A 23218-nucleotide genomic window follows, 5' to 3' on the forward strand; every position below is an offset into this window, starting at 1 on the left:
GAACAGAAGTTACAGCTGAGAGGACTGGGGGCAGGAGACAAAAGGTGGTGAGAAGGAAGGTCTCATCAATGACAGTGCTGCTCAGCCTGAGGCAGCATCTGGTTCTGAAGACTCCTCTTGGCACCCCCTGCCAGCCCGACTGCCCTGCCCACCATCTGGGGCCCCAGGAGAGGTGAGAATCACCCCAGGAGGAAGCCAGGAGAAGCAGAGAGGGCCAGGAGCTCGCTGGTGCCTCACCTCCGGCCTCATGGTGAGGGGGCTTCACAGCCCCCCTTCCCGAGTTCCCGGGGCCTGTTGTCAGCAACCAGGGGCCCTCAACTCCTCAGGAACCTGACACAGCAACAAAACAGCATGCCAACTGGCCAACTACGGCTCTTGTGCATCTGTGCACCCTTTATGTTCAGTGGGGGGCACAGGGTACTGTACTAGGTCTCACAAGCCGTGGGGAGGGTCTCCAGAGGGTGCTGGGGCCTGCAGAGGCTAGCATGGAGTTCTGGGTGCACGGACTCTGGTGAGGACTTAACTCATGAGGGGAAAGACCCAACTCCCTGCATCACACTTCCAAGCTCCTTCCACCTATGCTGCATTGCCCAGGAGTGATGGAGAAGTTCCTGGGCAAGGAATTGACTGCACTTTGGGACAGGGGCACCCAGCCACTTCTGTTCATTAAGAAGAATTTATAAGACCTTTTTAATTAGGCCCCTGAAGGAGGCTGAATGACACTAAGAGCCCAATTTTCCAATTTTACTATGTTGTACCCAGATGACTCTGGTTAAAAAGCAATGACATTGACTAACAGGACTGATCGTGCCATGGTAAGTGGGGTCAGATGATGATGCAAATCAGTACGCATCTTCCTTTCCCTCCAATTCTTCAAATAAAGCACCTTTTTTCTTCTTTCTTTGAAAGTTAACTAGCAAATGAAATATTTACATTAAGGGCTACTTCACCCAGGTACAGCAAGTAAGAGCAAAATAAAACAAGAGCATCTGATGGGCTCAAAAGTCAAATTTCCAAATTAAATACATACATGGTCAAGCACCTGATGGAGGAAGATGTGAAGGTGAGAGGGTACCCAGGACTCCCCCAAGTCACGGTCTAAAATCACACACTTGCCCTACCTGCCTGACAGGAGTCCTGATCCGTCAAAGGATGGCTGCTTAATTTTTAAAAAATGACCAAGACAAGGACCAGGCCAGACAGAGAAGACAGGAGACAGAAAAGCCCAGCAAATGATGGGAAACGGTGCTTGGGGCAGGAAGGGGAGAAGAGGAGCGTGCTGCTAGGCCTCTCTGTCCCAGACACAGAAGATCCCCCTGCAGAGGCTGGGAAACTGCCCCTCTTTCAGAGTTAGGGCCCACAGGCCAGTCACAGCATCACTGCAGGAGAAAAAGTTCCCAGGAGGAATAAAGGTGGTTCACATACTCCAGCTATCTGCCCACCGTCCTTCTGAATTTTTTTCTTCTGTGGAAGGAAAAGATGTGAATAAAAGAATGGATTTGTTTTAAAATCAGGGGACTGACAGGAAACTAGCAACACAATTGAATTCCACAGGAAACAGGCGGGAGGGTGTGCCCCCTGCTGGATGCAGGCTGGCACGTGGCCACACGGCACTTCCAGAGCCAGGAGTGAGCGTTAAGTAGCGTGGCAGCAGCATCCCCTCACCAAGGGACCCAAATGGCCGAATCTGAAGTCACCGACACATGCACACGGCCAGAGCAGCACAGAAGGAATACTGTTATTCTCACCATCAAAGGCTTCTTCGTTTCATAAAAGGACGTGCTTGTTGCGGCAGCACATATACTAAAAGGATGTGCTTTAGAGACTGGTTTCCATGGAGAAGCAGCCTCACTGTATTTTGAGTGGTACTTAAAGCCAAATGTGTGGTTCCCCCCAGAAACTCTGCTCAGGTACAGTGAGGGAGCTTGGCACACATGTCCACAAACATGTGTGGCGTTAGGGCACTGGCAAGGGAAAGCCCTCGAGCCAGCGCTCGGGCCCAACTACATTTCCAGGAGGTGGCCAGTGGGTGGAGGCAGAGGTCAGCAGAGTCTAGAGGGCCTGCTGCCAACGTGCTGACAGCCCAGGAGGCAGGTGCTCATAGTGAGAACACACCCGCTTGCCCAAAACTCAGCCGTGGGACTACTTTTCCTATAAACAGGGAGGTAGGACATGGGAAGGAGCCCTGGACCGCTGGCCTAGCTGGCCATCTTTCAAGAGGAGCTGGCCCTGGGGCACCAGGATGGATGGCTCAGTAGGGTAAGCGACCGACTCTTGGTTTCAGCTCAGGTCGTGATCTCACGGTTTTGTGAGTTCGAGCACTGCATCAGGTTCTGCGTGGACAGTTTGGAGCCTGCTTGGGATTCTCTGTCTCCCTCTCTCTCTGCTCCTCCCCAGCTTGCGCTTTCTCTGTCTTCCCTCAGAATAAATAAACTAAAAATAAAAAAATAAAGAACAACAACAGAGGAGCTGGCCCTGACCGCAGCGGCCCTGTGCTGACAGCAGTTCCAGGTGGACCGTGCAGGGTGAGGGATGAGAGACCAGAGCACCAGTTGTCAGGCATAGCCTCCACACCGGGGAGCACAGCAGAAACCTGGCTGGGCCCATTCCTGAGAGCTGGGGAGTTGGCAATATTGTTAGGCAATAGCAGCTCCTCCTGGAGCAGAGAATGAACATTGTGAACGTGTGCACAACTGGTCCCAAACCCTGATGCGGGTGAGGACGATGGGGTGTGCTAACCTTAGTTTGCCAAAAAGGCTGCTCCCAGTGCCCTGCCCCCAGACATGATGGTTCCAAAGGTCTGGAGTGGGTCCTGGGAAGCTGTATTTCTAACTTGCAACCAGGCAATTCTGAGGCAGGTAGTTTAAGGGCCACTTTTGGAGTCTGGGGTCAAATGGGCATGCAGTGGGTAACAGGGTTCCAGGGGAGAGGGTGGTGGCCAAGGGCAGCAGAGGAGGAACTTGTGAGCCCTAAAGGTCGATTTCTGTACACTCAAGAGGTAAATAAAAGTACACGGAGGGAGGGAGGGCTGCTTCAGTGCGTGCTGCCCACCCCACCCCATAGGACAATCAGTTCTAAGCTAGCCTGACCATGCCTTACAAGAGCATAATCAAGGCCACGCTTTGGGAGGGTCTCTGACGGGGCAATGATACCTTGCATTTAGCTACTTTTCCAATTAGCACAAAGCATTCTCCCTTTGAACAGATAAAAAGTCCAAGTGGCTTGGCGCTAGTCTCCACGTGCTGTGGGTCTTGGTCCTTGGCCCCTGGGTGTGTATTAAAGGGGTGCATTTTAGCCAAACCACCACCTGACACAAGTTGCCCTGTTTCTGGGTATAAATGGAAAGTGTGGGACATCAGGACCACTATGACCACCACCATTATCACTATTACCATCCAGGATACGGTTTGTGTCAATGATACCCAAAAGGAATTAATATATTAGTGAAAGAAGAAGAATGCTTTGCCACCTGAGAACGATGCCTGATGATGTTGCCTGCTGGCTGCAGGGTGCGGGATGCAGGGCTCAGACCATCATCTGGAGGACCAGATCCCCAGGCCTGCCACTCTTGTCCGGAAGCTGGCATTCAGGGTTACTGAGAAGTGCTGGAAGCAATGGGCCGGAGGGAGGGGCTTGCCACACAGAAAGCACCCCATTTTATTCTGAAGGAAAAAAATACCCCACTTCTGCTTCAGCTGCCATCTGTGCAATCTCCGCGAGAGCAGCGCTCCCTTCAGGGGCCAAGGAAGCTCACACCAGGTCACCGCTCCCTCAGAGCCTTCTTGCAGGTGGCCAAGCCGGGGGTCTTGAGCCAGCCTGCACTGAATCTGGAAAGGCACGTGGTCTGGGGTGCACAGCAGCCAAGATGAGGTGTGTGACTCCTCCTAGCTAACTCCGGGAAATGTGACCCAAAAGACTCTGCGTTTTCATTTCTTGGGTTTCTCATTGAGGAACGTTGTTCCCTCTCTAAAAACCCAGACCACAGTGCTGACATGGGGAAAGCCACAACTCCAGGGCCATCTCTGTTCTAATTTGGTGCATAACATCAGGTCTCCTTCCTTCTCTTACGGAGTAAGTTCCATGTTCCTGTGAAGGGTCAAGTGGCCACATCTGTTTCCAGGCCAGGATGTTAACTATAACGTCCAGGAGATAGTTTGCTGGTGTGTGTGGCACCTTAGGTCAATCACAGCAGAAAGGAATACATTAATCAAAGGGAAAAATACTGATTAGAACAGACTGGTGACAAAAATAACGTATTGATTTTAAAAGAGCTTTTTGGTCTTCCCTTAGAAGCGGAGCTCCTCCTTCCCGTTGGGAGGTTCGAACGGACGGTGTTCAGTCCGGCAGCTCTCCGACGTGTCACCTGCCTGGGTCAGTCCTACTCCACCGCAGACCCCCAGCAGGGCTCTTCTGCACCTGCACAAAACTGCCCTGTGGCTGGTCCAGGTGCCACAGGTGTCCACGCCTCTGCGGTCACAAGGTTTTGTCAGCCAGTCTGGACACACCTAACTGAGTCCTAACAAAGTGGATCAGCCTGGTCTCTGTGAGGAACGCTGTCCCAACAGTCATTCCCAAGCAAAGGGCCCCCACGGCAATGTGCGCCAGCCTGGCTGGCCAGCCCTGCTCACAGCAGAGCAACACCTGTGGGAAGAAAGCATGGTCATCACCCCTCCATCCGTACGGCCTTCCTCTGGGGCAAGCCAGGGAAAGTGGAGGCCCTAATATTCCAGCTTCAGGTCAGAAAGAAGGGGTGACAACCGCACACCGAGGGGCTTCTCTGTTCCCACTGATAACACTGTTTGGCCACGTCTATCGTAAGATGCTGTCCTAGAGGCTTAGGGGAAGGGGTGGCAAATACAGTAGAACCTTGGATTGTGAGTAACTTGTTCTGCAAGTGTTCTGCAAGATGAGTAAACACTTCTAATACATTTTAACTTGATAAACGAGCAATGTCTTGCAAAACGAGTAGTATGTGATGCTGAATGTCACATGATCACAACTGAGTCAATGGTTCCTAAAATTTGCTTTGATATATGAGTGCTTTGGATTACAAGCATGTTTCTGGAATGAATTATGCTCACAAACCAAGGTTTCACGGCACTTGCCCAGCTGATTCAGGAAGAGGAGGAAGGGGGAGCCGAGAGCAAGGGACAGTGGGCAGCTTGCAAAATCATGTAGTGTGAAGGCTGCCGGGAGTCTCACCTCAGAAATACCAGTAATCCCACCACTGAGGGCGAATGCTCCGAGGAGGGCCGGTGATAGGCACAAGCCCACCAGGGGCCTATGAGGGCTCTTTCGGTAGTAGCGGTGGATGAAGCAAAGGCTCTGTGTGATCCGAATGCCCATGTTAAAGCAGTTGGCCAAGATGAAACCCACACTGCCACACCACTGGGTCAGGAGGTAGGATAACACCAGGAATGAAGATGATAGGGCCAGCATTGTGAAATTGTACCTGCAGAGAGGGAGACAAGCAAAGCAGGGCAGTGGGTACGTTCTCCCAAGATAAGATTGCTCCAAAATAAGTGGCTGTGAACATGAGATCACAGAAAGCACCTCTGAGTTGCCATGACCCAGCTAGTTTTCATAACCATGAATGCTATATGGGTAGCACGGAAATGTCATTGTCCTGCCACCCCCCGGCCCCCCACCGAATAGAAGAGTGAGAAAATGAATAATTCAAGGTGTTTATGGTTTTTAAGGATAAGTGATTTGACATTTGTGGTCAAAACACATAAAAATCCTGTTCAGCCCAAGTCTTCAATGTGAGGCACAAAGAATATGACAGGGTAATCATTACATATGAATGCAAACTCTGAGACAGGCACTGTGAGGGGTGCGGGGATACGTTGGTGAGTGACACACGTGGCCCTGCTCTGAGGCTTCGATGCATTTTACAGACAAGGAAACCAGGCACAGAGAGGCTGAATAATCTACTTAAGGAATGACCTGACTCTGGGCCCTAAACTTGGGGAAACGCATACTGCTTCCCTTGGGAAATGCAGAAGCCCTGTAACCTTGGCCAGGAGACTTTACCCGCAACAGGTGACCAGCCTCCAAAGTGACATGCACACAGGGAGCAAGGCCTGAATCACTGCAGTGTCCCCATCCTTCCATCTGCTCTTCATGTCACCAGAGCTCTCTGGATTCCTGACTGGATGGACTATGCTTCCCTTCTACTTCTCTGGCTTCAAGCAGCATGAGCTTAGTTACCTTTAGGTCTCAGCAAGGGCAACTGAGTCTTAGCAAAGAGAAAACAGTTGCTGTAGTCTTCCAAAAGGCTTGTACAGTCATGAACAAAATTCTCCAGCATCTGGTTTCTGCCTAGGGAGCAACAGGCATTCTAGGTACATAGTTTTTGAGGGGACCAAACCATTAGGTCCCCCAGCTATGTCTGCTGGGTTAGGAAACCTCATAGGCCACCCAGGTTCAGCACGCAAGGGATGGTAAGAAAGCCACTATGTCTGCCAAATGCCCAGGTACTAGTCCTCAGGCTGACCAAGCCCAAGGTGCTATGGAGATATACTTTATCAGAGGAGGTGATAAGAATACCACACACACACACACACACACACACACACACACACACACAATCCTCCAACAAGGGAGGTGTACTTTTCACTGACACCTGATCAATGATCAGAATGGCCAACTTCATAACAAGCCACTGAGGGTGGGGACCATCACAGACCAGTTACATGACCTCTTTTACAAAAAGAAGTAGAGCTATATAATCTTTTTTTTTCTCCCCAAGAAAATATCTCAGACAGCTCTACTACACTAATCCTTGGATTTGAGGCAAGAGATTCCAAAACTTTCAAAGTCATTCTCACCCAACTCTAAGTAAAATGTCAATAATGGGTGAAACCAGTAGCTAATTCTTGCTAATTCAAGCAGCAACGAATTCAACAGTGTGGCTTCTTTGGTGTGGCCATTTGGGAAGAGCTGATAATGATAAGGGCCCAGTGTTTTTCACTGTCAGAAGATGGCTCTACAGCTGTTGAAATTTCCAGAACTCACAAATCTATAGCCTTAAAGGCATAACCCACTTCAGGAAAATAAGGGAAATTTAAAGATGCAATTAAAATACCACTTTTTAAATCAATTCAAAATTAGCGACAATAATGACTATTCTATAAGGTTTGGTTACTGTAAACAGTAAATTCTTTATGAATGCTGATTTTTTTCATGGCCCCAAGAAAATACTAGGCTTAAAATCATGCTTATCAAGACATAGATGGTCAAGGATGTGGGCTGTGGCAACAACTGCAGTATCCCCCAGCGGGTGCTGGTTGAGCACATCAAGGCACAGCCATCAATGTGGCCTCCACAGCCATGAAAAGGATGGTGCCAGTCTCTCACGAGCCAACATGAGAAAATGGCACTCGTCCTTCACTCAACAATTATGGAGACCAGCTCCACGCTGGACATTCAAAGGCCAACAAAGCAGTCTTGGGCCTTTGTGTCCCTGTCCCCTGTGCCTGAGAGGCTCTGCCCCATCTTTGTACAGCAGACTCTGCTTGGTCACCCAGCCTCAGCCTGAATGCCACCTCCTCAGAGGGGCCTCCCAATCCAAAAGAGCCTCACTCTTTCTGCATAACCCTGTTGTAGTTATCTGAGCTGCACAGTATTTCCTTATTTATTTACGTGTTTGCTGTCTGCCTCCCCCACCGTCAGCTTCAGGAGAGCAGGGATCTCGTCTGTCTCTTCATTGCTGTATTCCTAGAGCTTAACACGATGCCTATTAGAAAGCAAATGCTCAAAAAGCATTTGTCAAATGAAAAGAAATGGAGAGCTCCTTAACAAAACAGAACAAAAATTCTTCAACAGGGAAGACGAAAAAGCCATCATTCAGAGTCTATATATATTATGAGGTTATTAACAAAAAAACTTGGAATTCAAAGGATTTTCTAATATTCCAGGTCCAACCAAATGCCCTATTTTAATTTAGAAAAACACTGATTAAAGTTTTAAGTAAAAGCCCATGACTTTATTAATACACTATTTTTTTTTTCAATTCAGAATCTAAAATGCCCAATGTAAATCAAACTGCCCAAACCCACTATAAAAATCCTTACTGGAGTTGTATGTCTGGTTAAATTCACAGAGATAAAAAAATGCTGTGGTCTGTGATGAGGCCAGGTGCCATGTGCTCACACGGGGGCTGGGGGCTGGGCCGCAGGCCCAGACAGAACCTGGCTGCTGGGTTTAATACACACAGGGGGAACACATTTCACTCTTTGGGGAAGTGTGTTGCTACAGATGAAAACTGCATTAGAAGGCACTTTGGTTCTGTGTTTTCTCCATGCTGACTACTAATACCGTGGAAATAATTTTCCAGATGTTTATATATCATCAAAATCGCATTACAGCGAACTTAGAAAGTTGTTTCTTCTGGTTCATTGCAATGTAAGAGGAAAGAAAGCAGCCAGCCACTGTCTATATTCCCTCATGATTTGATTGTAAGATACATTTTACCATATTAAGCAGGCTTAGTGCTGACTCTCCCCCTTAACACTAATGCTGAAATTATTACAACTCTAATTTCCAAAGATAGATAGATCTTTGGAGATAGTTGATAGATACAACTCTATCTCCAAAGAGATAGATTCCTTGTCCAGAGCTCTTTGTACTGTGGCCCAGTGCCTCATTTAGTATATTTTACATTATATCTAAAAATTATTTCACGTTTGAAACACCTTTCAAATAAAAACACAGTATTTCAAAATTAAACTTAAATAGACCTTTTCATCCATGGGGAAAAAAAGGGTAGGGAGGATGACTCCGAGTAGTTTTATAGTTACACATTTAACTATCTGAGGTAAAAACCCTATCTGGACCAGTATCTGAGAACTGCAGGTTGTGACTTAAAAGTAGGCTGAGAAATCAGTTTACTGGGTCATGACATGGCAGTTTGAAAAATGCAATCTAACAGAATTAAGAATCATCAGTGTGTCTGCACATAACTGGGGTATTTGCTGCTTCGTGAGGGCTTCACTCAGTCATGTCCACCTAATATGTACAGGGTCACAGTGCTCAATGTAGTTTTTACTGATAAACTGGTCTGGGCCAGTGGTTCCTCAGACCGTAGCTGTCCATCAGACATCTCCTAGAGCTATGTGATGAAAGATTCCTTGGCCGCAGCCCCTTACAGGCTAATTCAGTTGGTCTAGGAGGGGCTGGAACTCCTAGGGGACTCTGGTGGGTCTGGGCTAAGATGCTGCTCTGGGCTCCAGTTCTCGACTGTGCAGTAGCAAAGTCACCAAGCTTCCTTGTGAAATAGCCCCAGGCTGGAAGCATAAAGAGGCTGCTCTGAATGATAGGAAGGTTCTCCAACTCTCAGAGTTACCCTTTCTTGTCCCACCTCCACCACTGGGCCTGAGGGCTATTGATGGCACTCAAGGCCTTAGAAAGGCAGTACAAGACCTCCCACAAGGGATCCAGGCCTCAAGGGACAAGAGGATCACCAGGACCACTTGCCTCATTATCTGCACCCGTCCCTCTACGGTCTTTCCCTTTTCCTCCTCTCCTTTTCCCCTATCAGTTTTACCCCTCTCCTCAACCTCATCCTGTAGTGATGCCTTAAGATACTGCCATGCTACTTCTGGCATTTGGGACGCAAGAGATGAATGATGCTGGGTGAGGGTCAGAAGCTCTAAGCTAGGAGGTGGTGTCAGAATCACTGAGGAGCTTTCAAAAAACACGTATGTCGGGAGGCGGCTGGTTTCGCAAGCGTGCTAGGAGAGTGGTGGAAGAAGGGCCAATAGGAATCTGCACATCGAACAAGCTCCAGGGGGCATTCTGACTGACGGCCAGTGTTAAGAACCAGTCTGAGGCACCAGAGCAGAGGTCCTGATCTGGGGTCAATGGATGGGAAAAAATTGTGGCAAACATATATGCGCACTTGGGCCTTTCTCTGAGGAAAGGTGTCACAGATCCCTGAGTTTCTCCAAGGCCTACAAGTCAGAGTCTCAGGTGGAGGACTCTGCATCTTGCAGAAGCTCCGTGGTAACCCACAGGGGCACTGGGCAAGGCGGTGGAGGAGTGGAGCTGGTCCTGTGCCTGTCTCTGCAAACCTGGACTAACACAGCCCCATGGGGCCTGGATTTCTTCCTCCTCCAAAGGGAGGCGAAGGGGGGTTGCTGCCCCGGCCGTGCGTGGGGAAGACTAACCGGATGGTGCGTGCGCAGCCACCGGAGAGCCCGGGCATGGCGCTAGTGCTGTAGGTGCTGCCTCTGCGAGAGCTTTCCGTGAATCCACGCTCAGGACGAAAAGAGAGAAGACTGGCATCTCGGCGGAAGGCCATGATTAAAGGCGGGTCTTTCAGGTTACCTACCTGTCGACCTCCTCTTTGCTCATGGCAGCAAATGTGAAACACTCGGTCACTCCGTTGATGGCAAGCAGGAGGACGTAGAGACAGTAGGAACGCAGCAAAACAGGACCTATGAGGAAACAACCCACGGAGACTCCAGAGCCCAAACAGAAGGCCCACACGTACCAGAACTGGCTCAGGAGCCCTGCTGGTACCGTCAATGGGCAGACACGTGCTCAAGCCTATGGTCTTAACTATCTGGAAGGCCTCCCAGTATTCCATGGCACCGATTAAAAGAAATGGCTAAAAACAAAAGGGCAATTGAGATTAAGCCTACAAATCTCTCTTAACAACTAAATTCTCATCTGGCCAGGAAGCAAGTCTTCTCACTTTGTAAATCTGCACGAAGAGGTCTGCTGGTTTGAGCACTCAAGGCCACTAGTGGCCCTGCATGTATGAGAACCTCGGCTGAACAGGTCCTGGACAAAAGACACTGGGGAGAAGCCCAGGGCTCAGGAGCGGCAGAAAACTAGAGACAGAACCCCTCCGCAAATCTGCAGGGAGAATCAGAGTAACCATCGTGTTATTTTCTTCTAAAACATAGTGATGTAGTTCTATAGCTAACTAACAAGCTTCACAAAAATCTGCTAACAAAAGACTGGGAGCCTTAAAAATGGAATTGATCCCCTCTTTTAGGAGGGCCATTACCAAGAGGCAGCCAAGCAACTTTTTTTTTTTTTAATAATCCTGTTTATTTTTGAGAGAGCACGCATGAGCAGGGGAGGGGCAGAGAGAAAGAGGGGACACAGAATCGGAAGAGGTTCCAGGCTCTGAGCTGGCAGCACAGAGCAACGTGGGGCTCGAACCCACCAGCCATGAGATTATGACCTGAGCCAAAGTCAGATGCTCAACGGACTGAGCCACCCAGGCGCCCCACAGCCAAGCAATTTCTAGTAAAACCTATGACCCAACAATTCCACCCATAAATACCCATCCAACAAAAATAAATGTATGTGTTCACAAAACCCCTTATACAAAAATGTCCATAGCGGTTTTACTCATAATAGCCCAAACTGATCATCAACAAGAGAAAGAATAAACTGTGGGCCAGCCATATAAAGGAATACTTCTCAGAGAAATGATCAAAGAGAAAAAAAACTACTGATCCGTGTCAAAACATGGATGAATCCCAAAAACTGTATATTGAGGGAAAAAAAACAAACATTAAAGTGTCCATACTTTATGATTTAATTTGCTTTTTAAAAAAACTTATTTATTTTTTAAATGTTTATTTATTTATTTTTGAGGGGGAGAGAGAGTGAGTAGAGGGGGCAGAAAGAGAAGGGGACAGAAGAACCAATGTGGGCTCTGTGCTGACAGCAGAGAGCCCGATGCGGGGCTCAAACTACGAACCAAGAGATCGTGATCTGAGCTGACATTGGACGCTTAACCGACTGAGCCACGCAGGTGCCCCATGTGATTTCATTTATATGAAGTCCCTTTTAAAAGTAACACTGAGGCGCCTGGGTGGCTCAGCTGATTGAGCTTCTGACCGGCTCAGGTCATGATCTCACAGTTCGTAGGTTCAAGCCTCGCACTGGGTTCTGTGCTGACAGCAAGAGCCTGCGTCAGTCAGATTCCATCTCCCTCTCTCTCTGCCCCTCCCCTGCTTTCTCTCTCTCAAAAATAAACATTAAAAAAAAAAAAAAGCAATACTAATCTGTAGTGATAGAAATCAGAACAGTGGTTGCCTCTGAGGTAGAGGGAGGCAGATGACTGGAAAGGGTCCTGAGAGAACTCTCTGGGGTGATGAAAGTGTTGAACCTATCAACTAGGATGTTGGTTACATGGGTGTATATATTTGTCAAAACTCATCAAATTGTACTCTTAAGAGTACAGAATCTTACTTTATGTAAATTAGGCCTCAATAACTTAGTCACTAAAAGAAATCCAGTGTTCATATTTTCTGGCAAAGGAAAGGCATTCAGATCCACAGCACGAGTCCAAAGAGTCAGGAGCAGAGCAAGGAGATGAGGGAAGGAAAACCAGCAGGGGCCAAGGTTGGGGATATACTACCAGAAGCCACCATTGGTGTTAGAGAGAGAGCTGAAAGTTCGGTCAATGTGAGAGGCAGCTACCACGAGGAGAAAAATGCTAGAAGACCCTGCTAGGACAGTGGCACTGATGGAACCCTGGGCCAGGCAAGAAATAACAACAGTCCTGATTCACCAAACAGCACATTTTTTTCAGAGACTGAGAATCCAGACTATTCTTAAGACTCTTCTATTTCTGAAGAGGATACCAAAGGAGTATCTTTTTGAATCTAAAATTGTTATTTTTTTTAATGGTGTTGTATTAGTTTCAGGTGTACAATATAGTGATTCAACAATTCTACACATTATTCAGTGCTCATCATGTTGAATCTAAAATTATTAATGACGGACATAAAACATTAGAAACAGAATTTATTACCTTAGAAATCAACTAACACTGACCCTTGTAACTGATAAATCTATTATCAATGCTGAAAACTGGGACCAGCCTCTTACTTGAGCAAAAGGGCTACACAATCACAGCAGTCTGTTTCTGTACCTTCTATGACTAATTACTCCACCAGGTGAACACTGTATTGATGGGACAGCCTTCTCCTCATGAAAATGTCCTGTGATTTCATTACAATACAAGCTGTTTCTTGGTGATTACCTTTTTTAAGGAGGCCCTGCTACTGTGAAATAGTCAAGTCCCCAATCTCTGCACACTGACTCATACTAATGGCTTCCTAATGAGGCCTCCCTGCCTGTCTGATGGAACCCCAGGGTCTCACAGCACAAGCTGCAGGGAGCTGCAAACCACCTCATTGGGTTCACAGCAGGTGTTTCTCCAAACTTAATGACCTTGGCTCTTGTGTAGAAACTTGGCCCCTCCTCCGTAATACCCTAAGTTTGGGACCATTATAGTGGAGACCAAAACATGCCAGGGAACTTGTAAAATGGATCTGACAAAGCCCTTTACATGGAGATGGGGCAGCAGAAAGAAGACTTCAGGGTTCTTGTCTAGTGCCCTGAGGAACTGAAAACATCTTTACGCAACCCAAGATGAAACACTGCAAGTGGATGGCCAGCCTGTGGCCCAGCACATTTTGAAATTGGTGAAGTCCCCAGGGCCTAGCAAGTGCTGTGAGGTGCTCAGTGGCCTGGGCACCGATGTTTCAAAGTTAGACACGTTCGATAATTTTGTCCTTCAAAGACCAAGAGTCACTGGATTAAATATACCATTTTACTTGCCGAGATCAATTTTATTCTCTGCAAATGGCTCCGAGTTATCCTTCAGAGGCTCTCATGCATCAGGCCGTGAGATTTATGTGGCATTTACTACCTTCAGATGTGTTTAGTATCAAGCGGAGACTCATTAGAGCCTGCTCTCTGCCTTCCTCCCTCATCCAAGAGGGTGCACAGGGAAGTGCCCCGCAAGACACATCTTAAGCTTGGGAGGAGAGCCAAAGATTCATAATGACTTCTCCAAGTGAATTTGGGGGACTGGCTGATGTGGTGCCAAACCCCCCTAATGGTACCCAGATGTTTCTGACCTTGTATGAGGGGAACGGCCTCAGAATCCCAGCCACTGATAATGTCCCCTATACTGACAAGTATCAACCCGTATGCATGCAAGTTTTTGAATTTCATAAGACTTTTCTATTTCTGATTAGAAATTAGAATCAATCTAACAAAACTCTTGCGCGTACCTGATCCAGAGCTAAGCATGACTCCTCCATAGATATCCAAAGCCAGCTGAGAATAGGCAAAGCCAAAAATGGTGATGGTCAGGCCGGCCAGCAGGGCCAGCTTGAGCAGGGACTCCAACACGGTGGCGGCCACAGCCATGTCCTCCTGGGACAGGGGGAGAGGGAAGGAAGTTGGATGAATCATGAGCTAAAGAAAAACTTCACATCTGGCCTTATCTCTCTTTGCTGTCTTACAGATCACTCGTTCACCTGCTGAGAGGTGTCACTGCTTTTCTGCAGCCTATGCTGTTTCCATGTCAATTAGCACGAAGGAAATGAAGGAAAAAAAGACAATCTGTCCTTTTTTTTTTAAATTTTTTTTTTCAACGTTTATTTATTTTTGGGACAGAGAGAGACAGAGCATGAACGGGGGAGGGTCAGAGAGAGAGAGGGAGACACAGAATCGGAAACAGGCTCCAGGCTCTGAGCCATCAGCCCAGAGCCTGACGCGGGGCTCGAACTCCCGGACCGCGAGATCATGACCTGGCTGAAGTCGGACGCTTAACCGACTGCGCCACCCAGGCGCCCCGACAATCTGTGCCTTCTTAGGTAGTTCAGGGGAGGTCTGGTTTTTAACTCATTCAGGATAAGTTATTTCAAAGGTTGCTTAGGAAACATTAGCTTTCTTCTCTGATATTTATTCTTTTTTTTTTTTTAACGTTTATTTATTTTTGAGAGAAAGAGAGGGAGAGACAGAGTGTGAGCTGAGAAGGGGCAGAGAGAGAGGGAGACACAGCATCCAAAGCAGGCTCCAGGCTGTCTGCGCAGAGCCCGATGCGGGGCTCGAACCCACGAACTGTGAGATCATGACCTGAGCCGAAGTCTGGCACTTAACCAACTGAGCCACCCAGGCGCCCCTGGTATTTATTCTTAAATGGACAGCAAGTTTTTACATTGCTAGCCGGCTAGCTTTGTCAGTGTGCTTCTCCTGACAAACGTCTCCAAATTCTGACGTTCCTGTCAAAGTATGCTTAGGAAAATATTCCTAAATCGACTGAGAACCAGTCGACTGTGCATAAACTGTATTTTTCTTTTTTTTTTTTTTTAATTTTTTTTTTTCAATGTTTATTTATTTTTGGGACAGAGAGAGACAGAGCATGAACGGGGGAAGGGCAGAGAGAGAGGGAGACACAGAATCGGAAACAGGCTCCAGGCTCTGAGCCATCAGCCCAGAGCCTGACGCGGGGCTCGAACTCCCGGACCGCGAGATCGTGACCTGGCTGAAGTCGGACGCTTAACCGACTGCGCCACCCAGGCGCCCCTAAACTGTATTTTTCAAAATGTCTTCTAAGACATGTAAGAGGGTGACTTAGCTTCCTTTTAATTCTAAGAGAAGTCAGACATTTTCGATGGTTTTAGAAAAAGGGAAGTTTCGACAACCAAATATGCCTGGATTAAAATCTCTTCTGTTATTTACCAATAGGAGTATATAGAAGAGTGTAGCTCTGGGCACTTCACGGTCTTTAAGAAGCTTATTTTTTTTTTTCAACGTTTTTAATTTATTTTTTTTTTGGGACAGAGCGAGACAGAGCATGAACGGGGGAGGGGCAGAGAGAGAGGGAGACACAGAATCGGAAACAGGCTCCAGGCTCCGAGCCATCAGCCCAGAGCCTGACGCGGGGCTCGAACTCACGGACCGCGAGATCGTGACCTGGCTGAAGTCGGACGCTTAACCGACTGCGCCACCCAGGCACCCCTTTAAGAAGCTTATTAAGCAACTGGTGTGGTGAGTGACACCAAATGACCACATCCTTTTCTCCCCACGCCCTACACGAGACTTGTCCCAGACTCTGCATCCTTCGGCTCGCCTGTGGTTCTTGAGAATGTGAGGATGGAGGAGGCAACCTCGATTCTTCCAGCTACGCCTAGACCAGGGGAGGGGTATGTGCCGCACTGGGGATGGCTGCAGAGAGTTCTGAGAAGGCTGGATCAAGAGTGAGCTTACAAAGAAGGACTAAGAATGAGAAGGGAGGGGCCAGCCAGGGCAAAGGGAGAAGGCTTCAAAAGAAGTGAGCTCAGAGTCCTACCATCATTTGGAAGGCGATGGAAGAATGAAATCTAGAAGGAAATTTCAGATCAAACAGAAGGGAAACTGGCTGCTGCACATTTCAGTCTGTTTACCCTGAAATTGGAGAATTCACCAGAGAGACAGCGACCTAAGAACCAAGACTACCTGCTTTTGAAGTGTGGCATCCTTTCCTCTCTCTAGCACCTTGGCGAAAAATATGTAAAAACTCTCCTCTATTGGCTGGAAAATTAATCTGGCCACAAGGGAGCCAAGATTATTCACTATATCGTATACACCTACAAGAAAAAAAGGAAGAAACAATAATCCTACTAGTTTTCTGATTTGAGTTTTCATGGCACCATTAACATTCTTTCTAATTTAATTAAAAAAATTTTTTTAAATGTTTTATTTATTCTTGAGAGAGAGAGAGACAAAGCATGAGTGAAGGAGGGGCAGAGCCAGAGAGGGACACAGAATCCGAAGCAGACTCCAGGCTCTGATCTGTCAGCACAGAGCCCAACGTGGGGCTTGAACTCACGAGCCCTGAGATCATGACCTGAGCCAAAGTCAGACGCTCAACCGACTGAGCCACCCAGGTGCCCCACGAATTTAATTTTTTTAATGGAACTTTTTTGAGGTAATTATAGATTCACAGGTAGTTTTAAGAAATCACAGATCCATTACCCAGTTTCATGAATAGTAACATTTTGTGAGAGCAGGGCACAGTATTGCAGCTGGGATACTGACACTGACACAGTCAAGACAGAACATTTCCAGCACCAGCACTTTTTTTTTTATAGAAATCATTAATGCCAAGTTGATTTAAAATTTTTTTTCTTTCCACTACTTCAGGATTATAGTCAAAAATAAATACAAAGAAAGTATTGAGACTTATCTAGCCGCACGATCACAGGGCAACTCTGTGACTGTGATGGCAAGCTCCCTTTTCTGTCAGTGCCCCCAAACCCCAGATGGACACCAGAGCTCTGCAGGAACCAGGGGATCTCAACAGAGAACCTGCCACCCGAGTCACAAGAGAGGGGGCGGTCAGTACACTCTATATATTTACAGAGACCAACAATTTTCAATCTTTAGGAATCATTTTTTTCCAATATTCATCTTTTATAATCATCGGGTATATTTTTCATTAAATGTATCAAACCGCAGAGAAAACTATTACTAATCATCTACTAACGGTGTTCACTACAGAATTTCATCTTACCCTGATCGCCAAAATTTAACACGTTCAAAAAGGTCATTATGTATCGCTCGCCTACAAATAGAAAACCAAAATAATTAGCATTTCAAGGGCACATTATTTTCTTGTTTCCTTTTCTCTTATCGACTATCAACTTTCCAGCTGGCAAATACTCTCAAAGGAGAAAAATTATATAGTCAGTTAAAGACATGTTCTTAATATTGATTTCAAACAAGATTCTATCCATAATCTCAAAATAGTAATAACGGCAAATGATGGGGGATTTATTGACAGCAAATCTCCAAACCAGTTAAATTGAAAACAAAAACAAAATCAATAAGACCAGTCTAATAACTTAAAAAAAGGGAGGAAGGTAAGATTACTATATGTTAATCATAAAAATGACTGTTCCAAATTTTAAGTGTAGGTTCTGTGAAATGAGAGGTCCATGATTATGTGCACAGGCTCATCAGGTTTCCTCCTTGTGTGGCCCACTGTGGGTGGATGGAGCTCTGAGCAGTGCCCACAGCCGTAAAGGGCAAATTCTCACTTGCTAGCAACTTGCTCAAAAAGGAAAGCGATATTCAGAGACTAGAAGCAGTGAGGATCTTCTCTCAAGTCTCCCTTTGGTCCTCCCTGCACCCTCTCGGACTCAGCCCACATGACCACAGGACATCACTAGCTCCTATCTGTGTCTCTGCACTGCCTTGATCCATCCTCATTGCTAACAGTCCCAGCTTCTGCAAATACAGATCTTACGGTGACCCCTGCTTTCACACCTTTAAATGGCTCTTGATGTTTACAAAAAGTCCAGGCTCTGTAATTCTGCACCTGAGGCCTTTTGTAAATCGACCCCAGGCTATCTTTTCAGCTTTCCTTCACCAACCTCATCCCCACCTACCATCACATGGCCATCCTCTGCTTTGCCCCATCAGGCTTTAGCCCCTCCAGCTGCTCTGCTTCAGGCTGGGCCCCTCCTGCTCCCAGCCTCGACTCTAAGCATGCTGGCCACCTAGACTGGCTTTTCCACAGGAACTTCTATGTGTTCTGGTACAAGCGGCTTCTCCTTCCCAACTCTGTAAGCTCCCTGGGGGAAGGAACCACATCTCCCTCACACTGCTGTCCCTCGTTTCCTAGCAGAGCTCCAGGAAATGCGAGGGCACTCGAAAGAGCTAATGTTTCCAAGTATAGCTCTCGCAGCCCTGGTTCAAAGCTAACCACACAACTGTTTGTGTCTCTGGTGAGAGAATGAGCTCCTCGAGGCTGTGGCCTGTAACTCATTCATCTGTGTATTCTCAGCACCTGGCACACAGTGTTCAGGAAATGTGGGGGCAGAAGTTAACAGCACCTATATTTTTGCTATTACAATGAATGATTTCAACTGTTTTTTAGAGTTGTAGTTTGTAGATAAAAAGAACCTTGTGGGGGTGGTCCTTGTCCGGCCACTTCCTCATTTCACAGCCATGGAGATGAAAGCCCTGAGAGGTTCCTAACAGCCCTGTGCAGTCAGGCCAGGGTGGCCCCACCGTGGAAGCCATCGGTACCACATTCAGGCCTGGCTAACTCACACCTGCTGCCACAAACCTAGCCACTCCAATCTAGACAATCAGGCCATTGCTTGACTGGATCCACTTCTTAACTCATTTCAACTGCTCTTAAAACTCCGGGAGGAAAACAAAGTGCATAAAAGCAAATGCCCTTTCCAAACTCCCTCCACTGATTTTCCCATTCTAACAACGTGAACTATCACAATATACAATTTCACTACAGATACCTTTATCAATAAATATTTGTTGAACACTGATCACAAGCAGTCCCAGCAGGGTTCTGGGGAGATGGTGGTAAACAGCACATCCTGCTCCCAAGCAACATAGAGGTAATGCACCTTCACTCAGCTCTCCAAAGGCTTCTGACCTTACTTTCCCCAGAAGTCCTATGAGCGAGTTTCACTTTTGTAATGGCATTGTTACAGACTCAGGCTAGAAATAAGCACTGTCAAAGCTCAAGAGCCCTCAGAGCCCTCCTGGTTCTATGCCTTAACTCACAGACGGGGAAAGTGGCTCAGGGGAGTTACTTCCCTTTGGAACCATAATTAACGAAAAATAAAGACAGGGGAAAAAAAGGAAAATAACGAGATAATAATAATGATGGTTATATTAGAATGCTAGAATTATAGGGAACTTTCTATTTTCTAAAATTTTTGTAATGAATTATATTATTTTTATAATTAAAATATAATTTTTTGAAAAGATTTAAAAACATGTCCAGTAACAAATACGTAGGTGTATGACATACGACATTTATGTGGAGAGAAGCCACTGCCTTTACTGGCTTCCAGCTGCCTCCAGCCTCACTCTCTGAACTACAGCTGGGCATAAATAAACCAATACACACATGGAGAAAGACTAGCTGTATGTGCAGCTCTGTGCCAACCCTCTGCCTGCATTGCTCTGTCACTGTTAAACTGGAAAGCTTTAAGAAACTGGAAGCCTGGCCACACTATCACATAAGGGTGACTCTGACTGCTTAAAAAAATAAAATGATGAAAACTCAGTTCTTTTTTTTCAACGTTTTTGGTTTTTTTTTTTATTTTTTTTTTTTTTATTTTGGGACAGAGAGAGACAGAGCATGAACGGGGGAGGGCCAGAGAGAGAGGGAGACACAGAATCGGAAACAGGCTCCAGGCTCCGAGCCATCAGCCCAGAGCCTGACGCGGGGCTCGAACTCACGGACCGCGAGATCGTGACCTGGCTGAAGTCGGACGCTTAACCGACTGCGCCACCCAGGCGCCCCTAGAACTTTTTTTTTTTAAGAACTGAGTTTTCAGGGGCGCCTGGGTGGCGCAGTCGGTTAAGCGTCCGACTTCAGCCAGGTCACGATCTCGCGGTCCGTGAGTTCGAGCCCCGCGTCAGGCTCTGGGCTGATGGCTCGGAGCCTGGAGCCTGTTTCCGATTCTGTGTCTCCCTCTCTCTCTGGCCCTCCCCCGTTCATGCTCTGTCTCTCTCTGTCTCAAAAATAAATAAAACATTGAAAAAAAAAAAAAAGTTCTAAAAAAGAAATGCCTAAAAAGTTAGGACAGGATAATGAGATTATGGATAATTTTATTTTCCAAGTTTTCTGTAATTCATAAAGAACTTGCATAATACATTGCTTTAAATGATAAAACAAGGGGTTTAGGAATTAGATGTGGATTCAAATTAAATCGTTCCTCATTACTGTAGGACCCTGTAGAAATTAGACAATGGCACTGACCCTCGGTGTGTAAATGTCAGTGTCCTCCTTATTTAAAAAGCTCCGATTTCTGAGGTTCCTCAGATCAGGGAGCTCTATAAAGCAAATGGTCCAGGTCTAGGTAATCAGCAGTTCTGTGAAATTCCCTCACTTATATACACTATGGTATCCAGACTGCTCAGGGTGACCTTTCACTTACCTTCTGTCAAAATCTGCTTCAAGAAAGACTGTTTGAAAAAACTCCAAGTCAGTTTAGCCTCTTTCCAATTTACAAAAGCCTAGAAGAGAAAACAAAACAAAAACAAAATCTCCCAGGCATTGCAAGTCGAAGGGTACAATAATGCTACACGAGAGGGAAACTCATTTTGGTGCCTAAATCCCAATTTGGAGAGTGTCCGTTAATTTTTCATTTAATGCTAAGCACACAGAAGGCAACCAACAAATCCTGGCAAATCCTAGCAAAGAGTTTCCACTGCTAAACATGAAGACAAAGTCCTAGGTGGGAAGAGCCTCTCTGTGAAGGGCCTACAAAGATTCATTCACTGAGACCCCTAAGGAACTGTGCAATGCCCTTGTTGCACAGATGGTAAGCTGACCGTATCTAACACACAGCTCAGTCGTTTATCTCCTTGAGATAGGTCTGAAGGATTCCAAGCTGCAGAACAAATTCTGCTCCACACACCCCACATCTTAATGCTGTATTTTGCCATCCAGGGTCCCTTTATACAAAGTATATGAGCTTTGCTTGTGTATTTCAAAAGGGAGCCGGGCTTCCCAAGTCAGTCAAACCACTCAAAACGGTTATGATACACGGGAGGAAAAAACCAACCCAAAACTTTTGATATGGCTCTTCCAAAACTCCCAGGGAGACACCAAACTGCCCATTTCCTAAGGATAGGAAGGTAAGGAGAAAGTAAATGCTTAGGAAGGGCAGAGTTCAACCTGTAAGAGACAGGCGGTCTCAAGGCCAGACTGCTGACCACAAACTGGAAGAGTGGAGCAGCTAGCTGGATGTGACTTTTGTCTTTCTATCTCCCCCAGTTCCCTCTGGAGGCCCCTCCTCTCTAATGTAGGCATCCTGAGATCCCATAATGTTCAGTCTAGGTGTTAGGTTCTTAATCTCAGGGTACCTGCATTTTGAAACATTCTTACTAACTCAAAGTGATGACTTTGAAAGGGAGGATTTCAGGGGGGCTCTTTGGGAGGAAAGGGGTGAATCACAAAGGCCAAGTCCACTCCACCTCTCCAAAAGATCAGTTACAGCTATGGAAGTTGGCCCAAGCGCAGATGTGGAACCTGTCCCAATCACATGAGCCCCTGATCTTGGCCCCAAAACCATCTGTGTAGAGCACGGCTGTCCAGTGGAAATATAATGCAGGCTATATATATCATTTTAAATTTTACAGCAGCCGCAGTGAACAGTAAAAGGGAAATAAAATTATTTTAATATATTTTACTTAGCCCAAAATATTATCATTTCAACATGTAAAAAAATATTAGAGGCATTTCATATTATCTTTTTCATACTAAGTCTTTGAAATCCAGTGCTTATGGTGTGCTTACGACCCGTCTCGATGTCCAGGGTAGCTGGTGGCTACCATTCAGGACAGAGGAAGTCTAGAACATCCCTTAAAAATGAAGGTCATTTTCAGGCTTCAAATATCTTCACTCCTTGTTTTCAGAGCGTTTCTTCTAGACACTGTGAGGACAAGCCTGAATCTCCCAAGCCACGCTGTCCTCAGAGCATCACTGGACCTGGAGCAGATGCCATGGGGAGCACTAACCCAGGAGTAAATCTTCCCCAGTGTCAAGGAAATTGGGCATCTCCTTTCCCGAGAGCAAAGAGCGCCAGAGTACCTACCACCACTAGGGGGCACTGTGAGCCACATCATCGCCAGCACCGATCCCTCCCTTAGCTCCAGGGGAGCCGTGGGCAGCTCGCCTGCACCCCAATGCCAAGTGGTCCTTTTTGGCTGGGTGGGGGGTGGGGGGTGCTGCACAGCAGTGCCTGAGCTCTTTTCAAAGGAAATGAACAGTTACAGCTGCCCATGGGGCTTTTGTGAAGCCTACTTGCCAGGAGGTTGTAAATGGGGTTGGGAAAATGACTGAACTCTAAAAGATTGTTTACCAGGGGCACCTGGGTGGCTCAGTTGGTTAAGTGTCCAACTTCTGCTCAGGTCATGATCTCACAGTTCCTGGGTTCAAACCCCACATCGGGCTTGCTGCTGACAGCTCAGAGACTGGAGCATGCTTCTGATTCTGTGTGTGTCTCTCTCTCTGCTCCTCTCCTACTCATGCTCTGTCTCTCTCTCTCTCTCAAAAATAAACATTAAAAAAAAAAAAAAAGATTGTTTACCAGAGTGAAATCTTGACAGTGTATTTGACCTGAAAGCTCACACGTGAGCATTCCATTCTCCTAATGCCTTCAATTTAAATGGACCCACAGTTTAGAAGGAATGGTCACGCTGCTTACTATCTCCAAAATGCTCATTCAGGACATAGAGGCAGGAAGTCTGATCAAAGACTGGATTTCTTCTCAGTGGTCTCTGCTGAGAAGAAGAAGTGGGAGAAAAGAAGCAGCACATTCTTTGGGCTTTTACTATTTTGTTTAGGATGGATATGTCACTTGGCAGGAGGTCAAAGAGGCCTATTTCACAAGAGCTAGGTTGGTACTGCTTAGCTGGTCTACGT

The 23218-nt window shown here is 46.7% G+C and overlaps 1 protein-coding gene across 1 annotated transcript in view; it reads right to left on the minus strand.

The window, feature by feature from the left end:
- Positions 1-730: 730 nt before the first annotated feature.
- Positions 731-23218, minus strand: part of RFT1 (RFT1 homolog) — a 40049-nt gene continuing 17561 nt past the window's right edge. Inside the window, exons 7-13 of the mRNA XM_043587633.1 lie at positions 20727-20805; positions 17321-17371; positions 16264-16394; positions 14052-14196; positions 10334-10439; positions 5203-5452; positions 731-4641 (exon numbers count right to left, since the gene is read on the minus strand). Of these exons, the coding sequence (XP_043443568.1) occupies positions 4474-4641; positions 5203-5452; positions 10334-10439; positions 14052-14196; positions 16264-16394; positions 17321-17371; positions 20727-20805 (930 nt within the window). The 3' untranslated portion in view covers positions 731-4473. The remainder of the gene's footprint in view (positions 4642-5202; positions 5453-10333; positions 10440-14051; positions 14197-16263; positions 16395-17320; positions 17372-20726; positions 20806-23218) is intronic.

This window comes from Prionailurus bengalensis, chromosome A2 (assembly GCF_016509475.1).
Source record: "Prionailurus bengalensis isolate Pbe53 chromosome A2, Fcat_Pben_1.1_paternal_pri, whole genome shotgun sequence".
Taxonomy (NCBI): domain Eukaryota; kingdom Metazoa; phylum Chordata; class Mammalia; order Carnivora; family Felidae; genus Prionailurus; species Prionailurus bengalensis.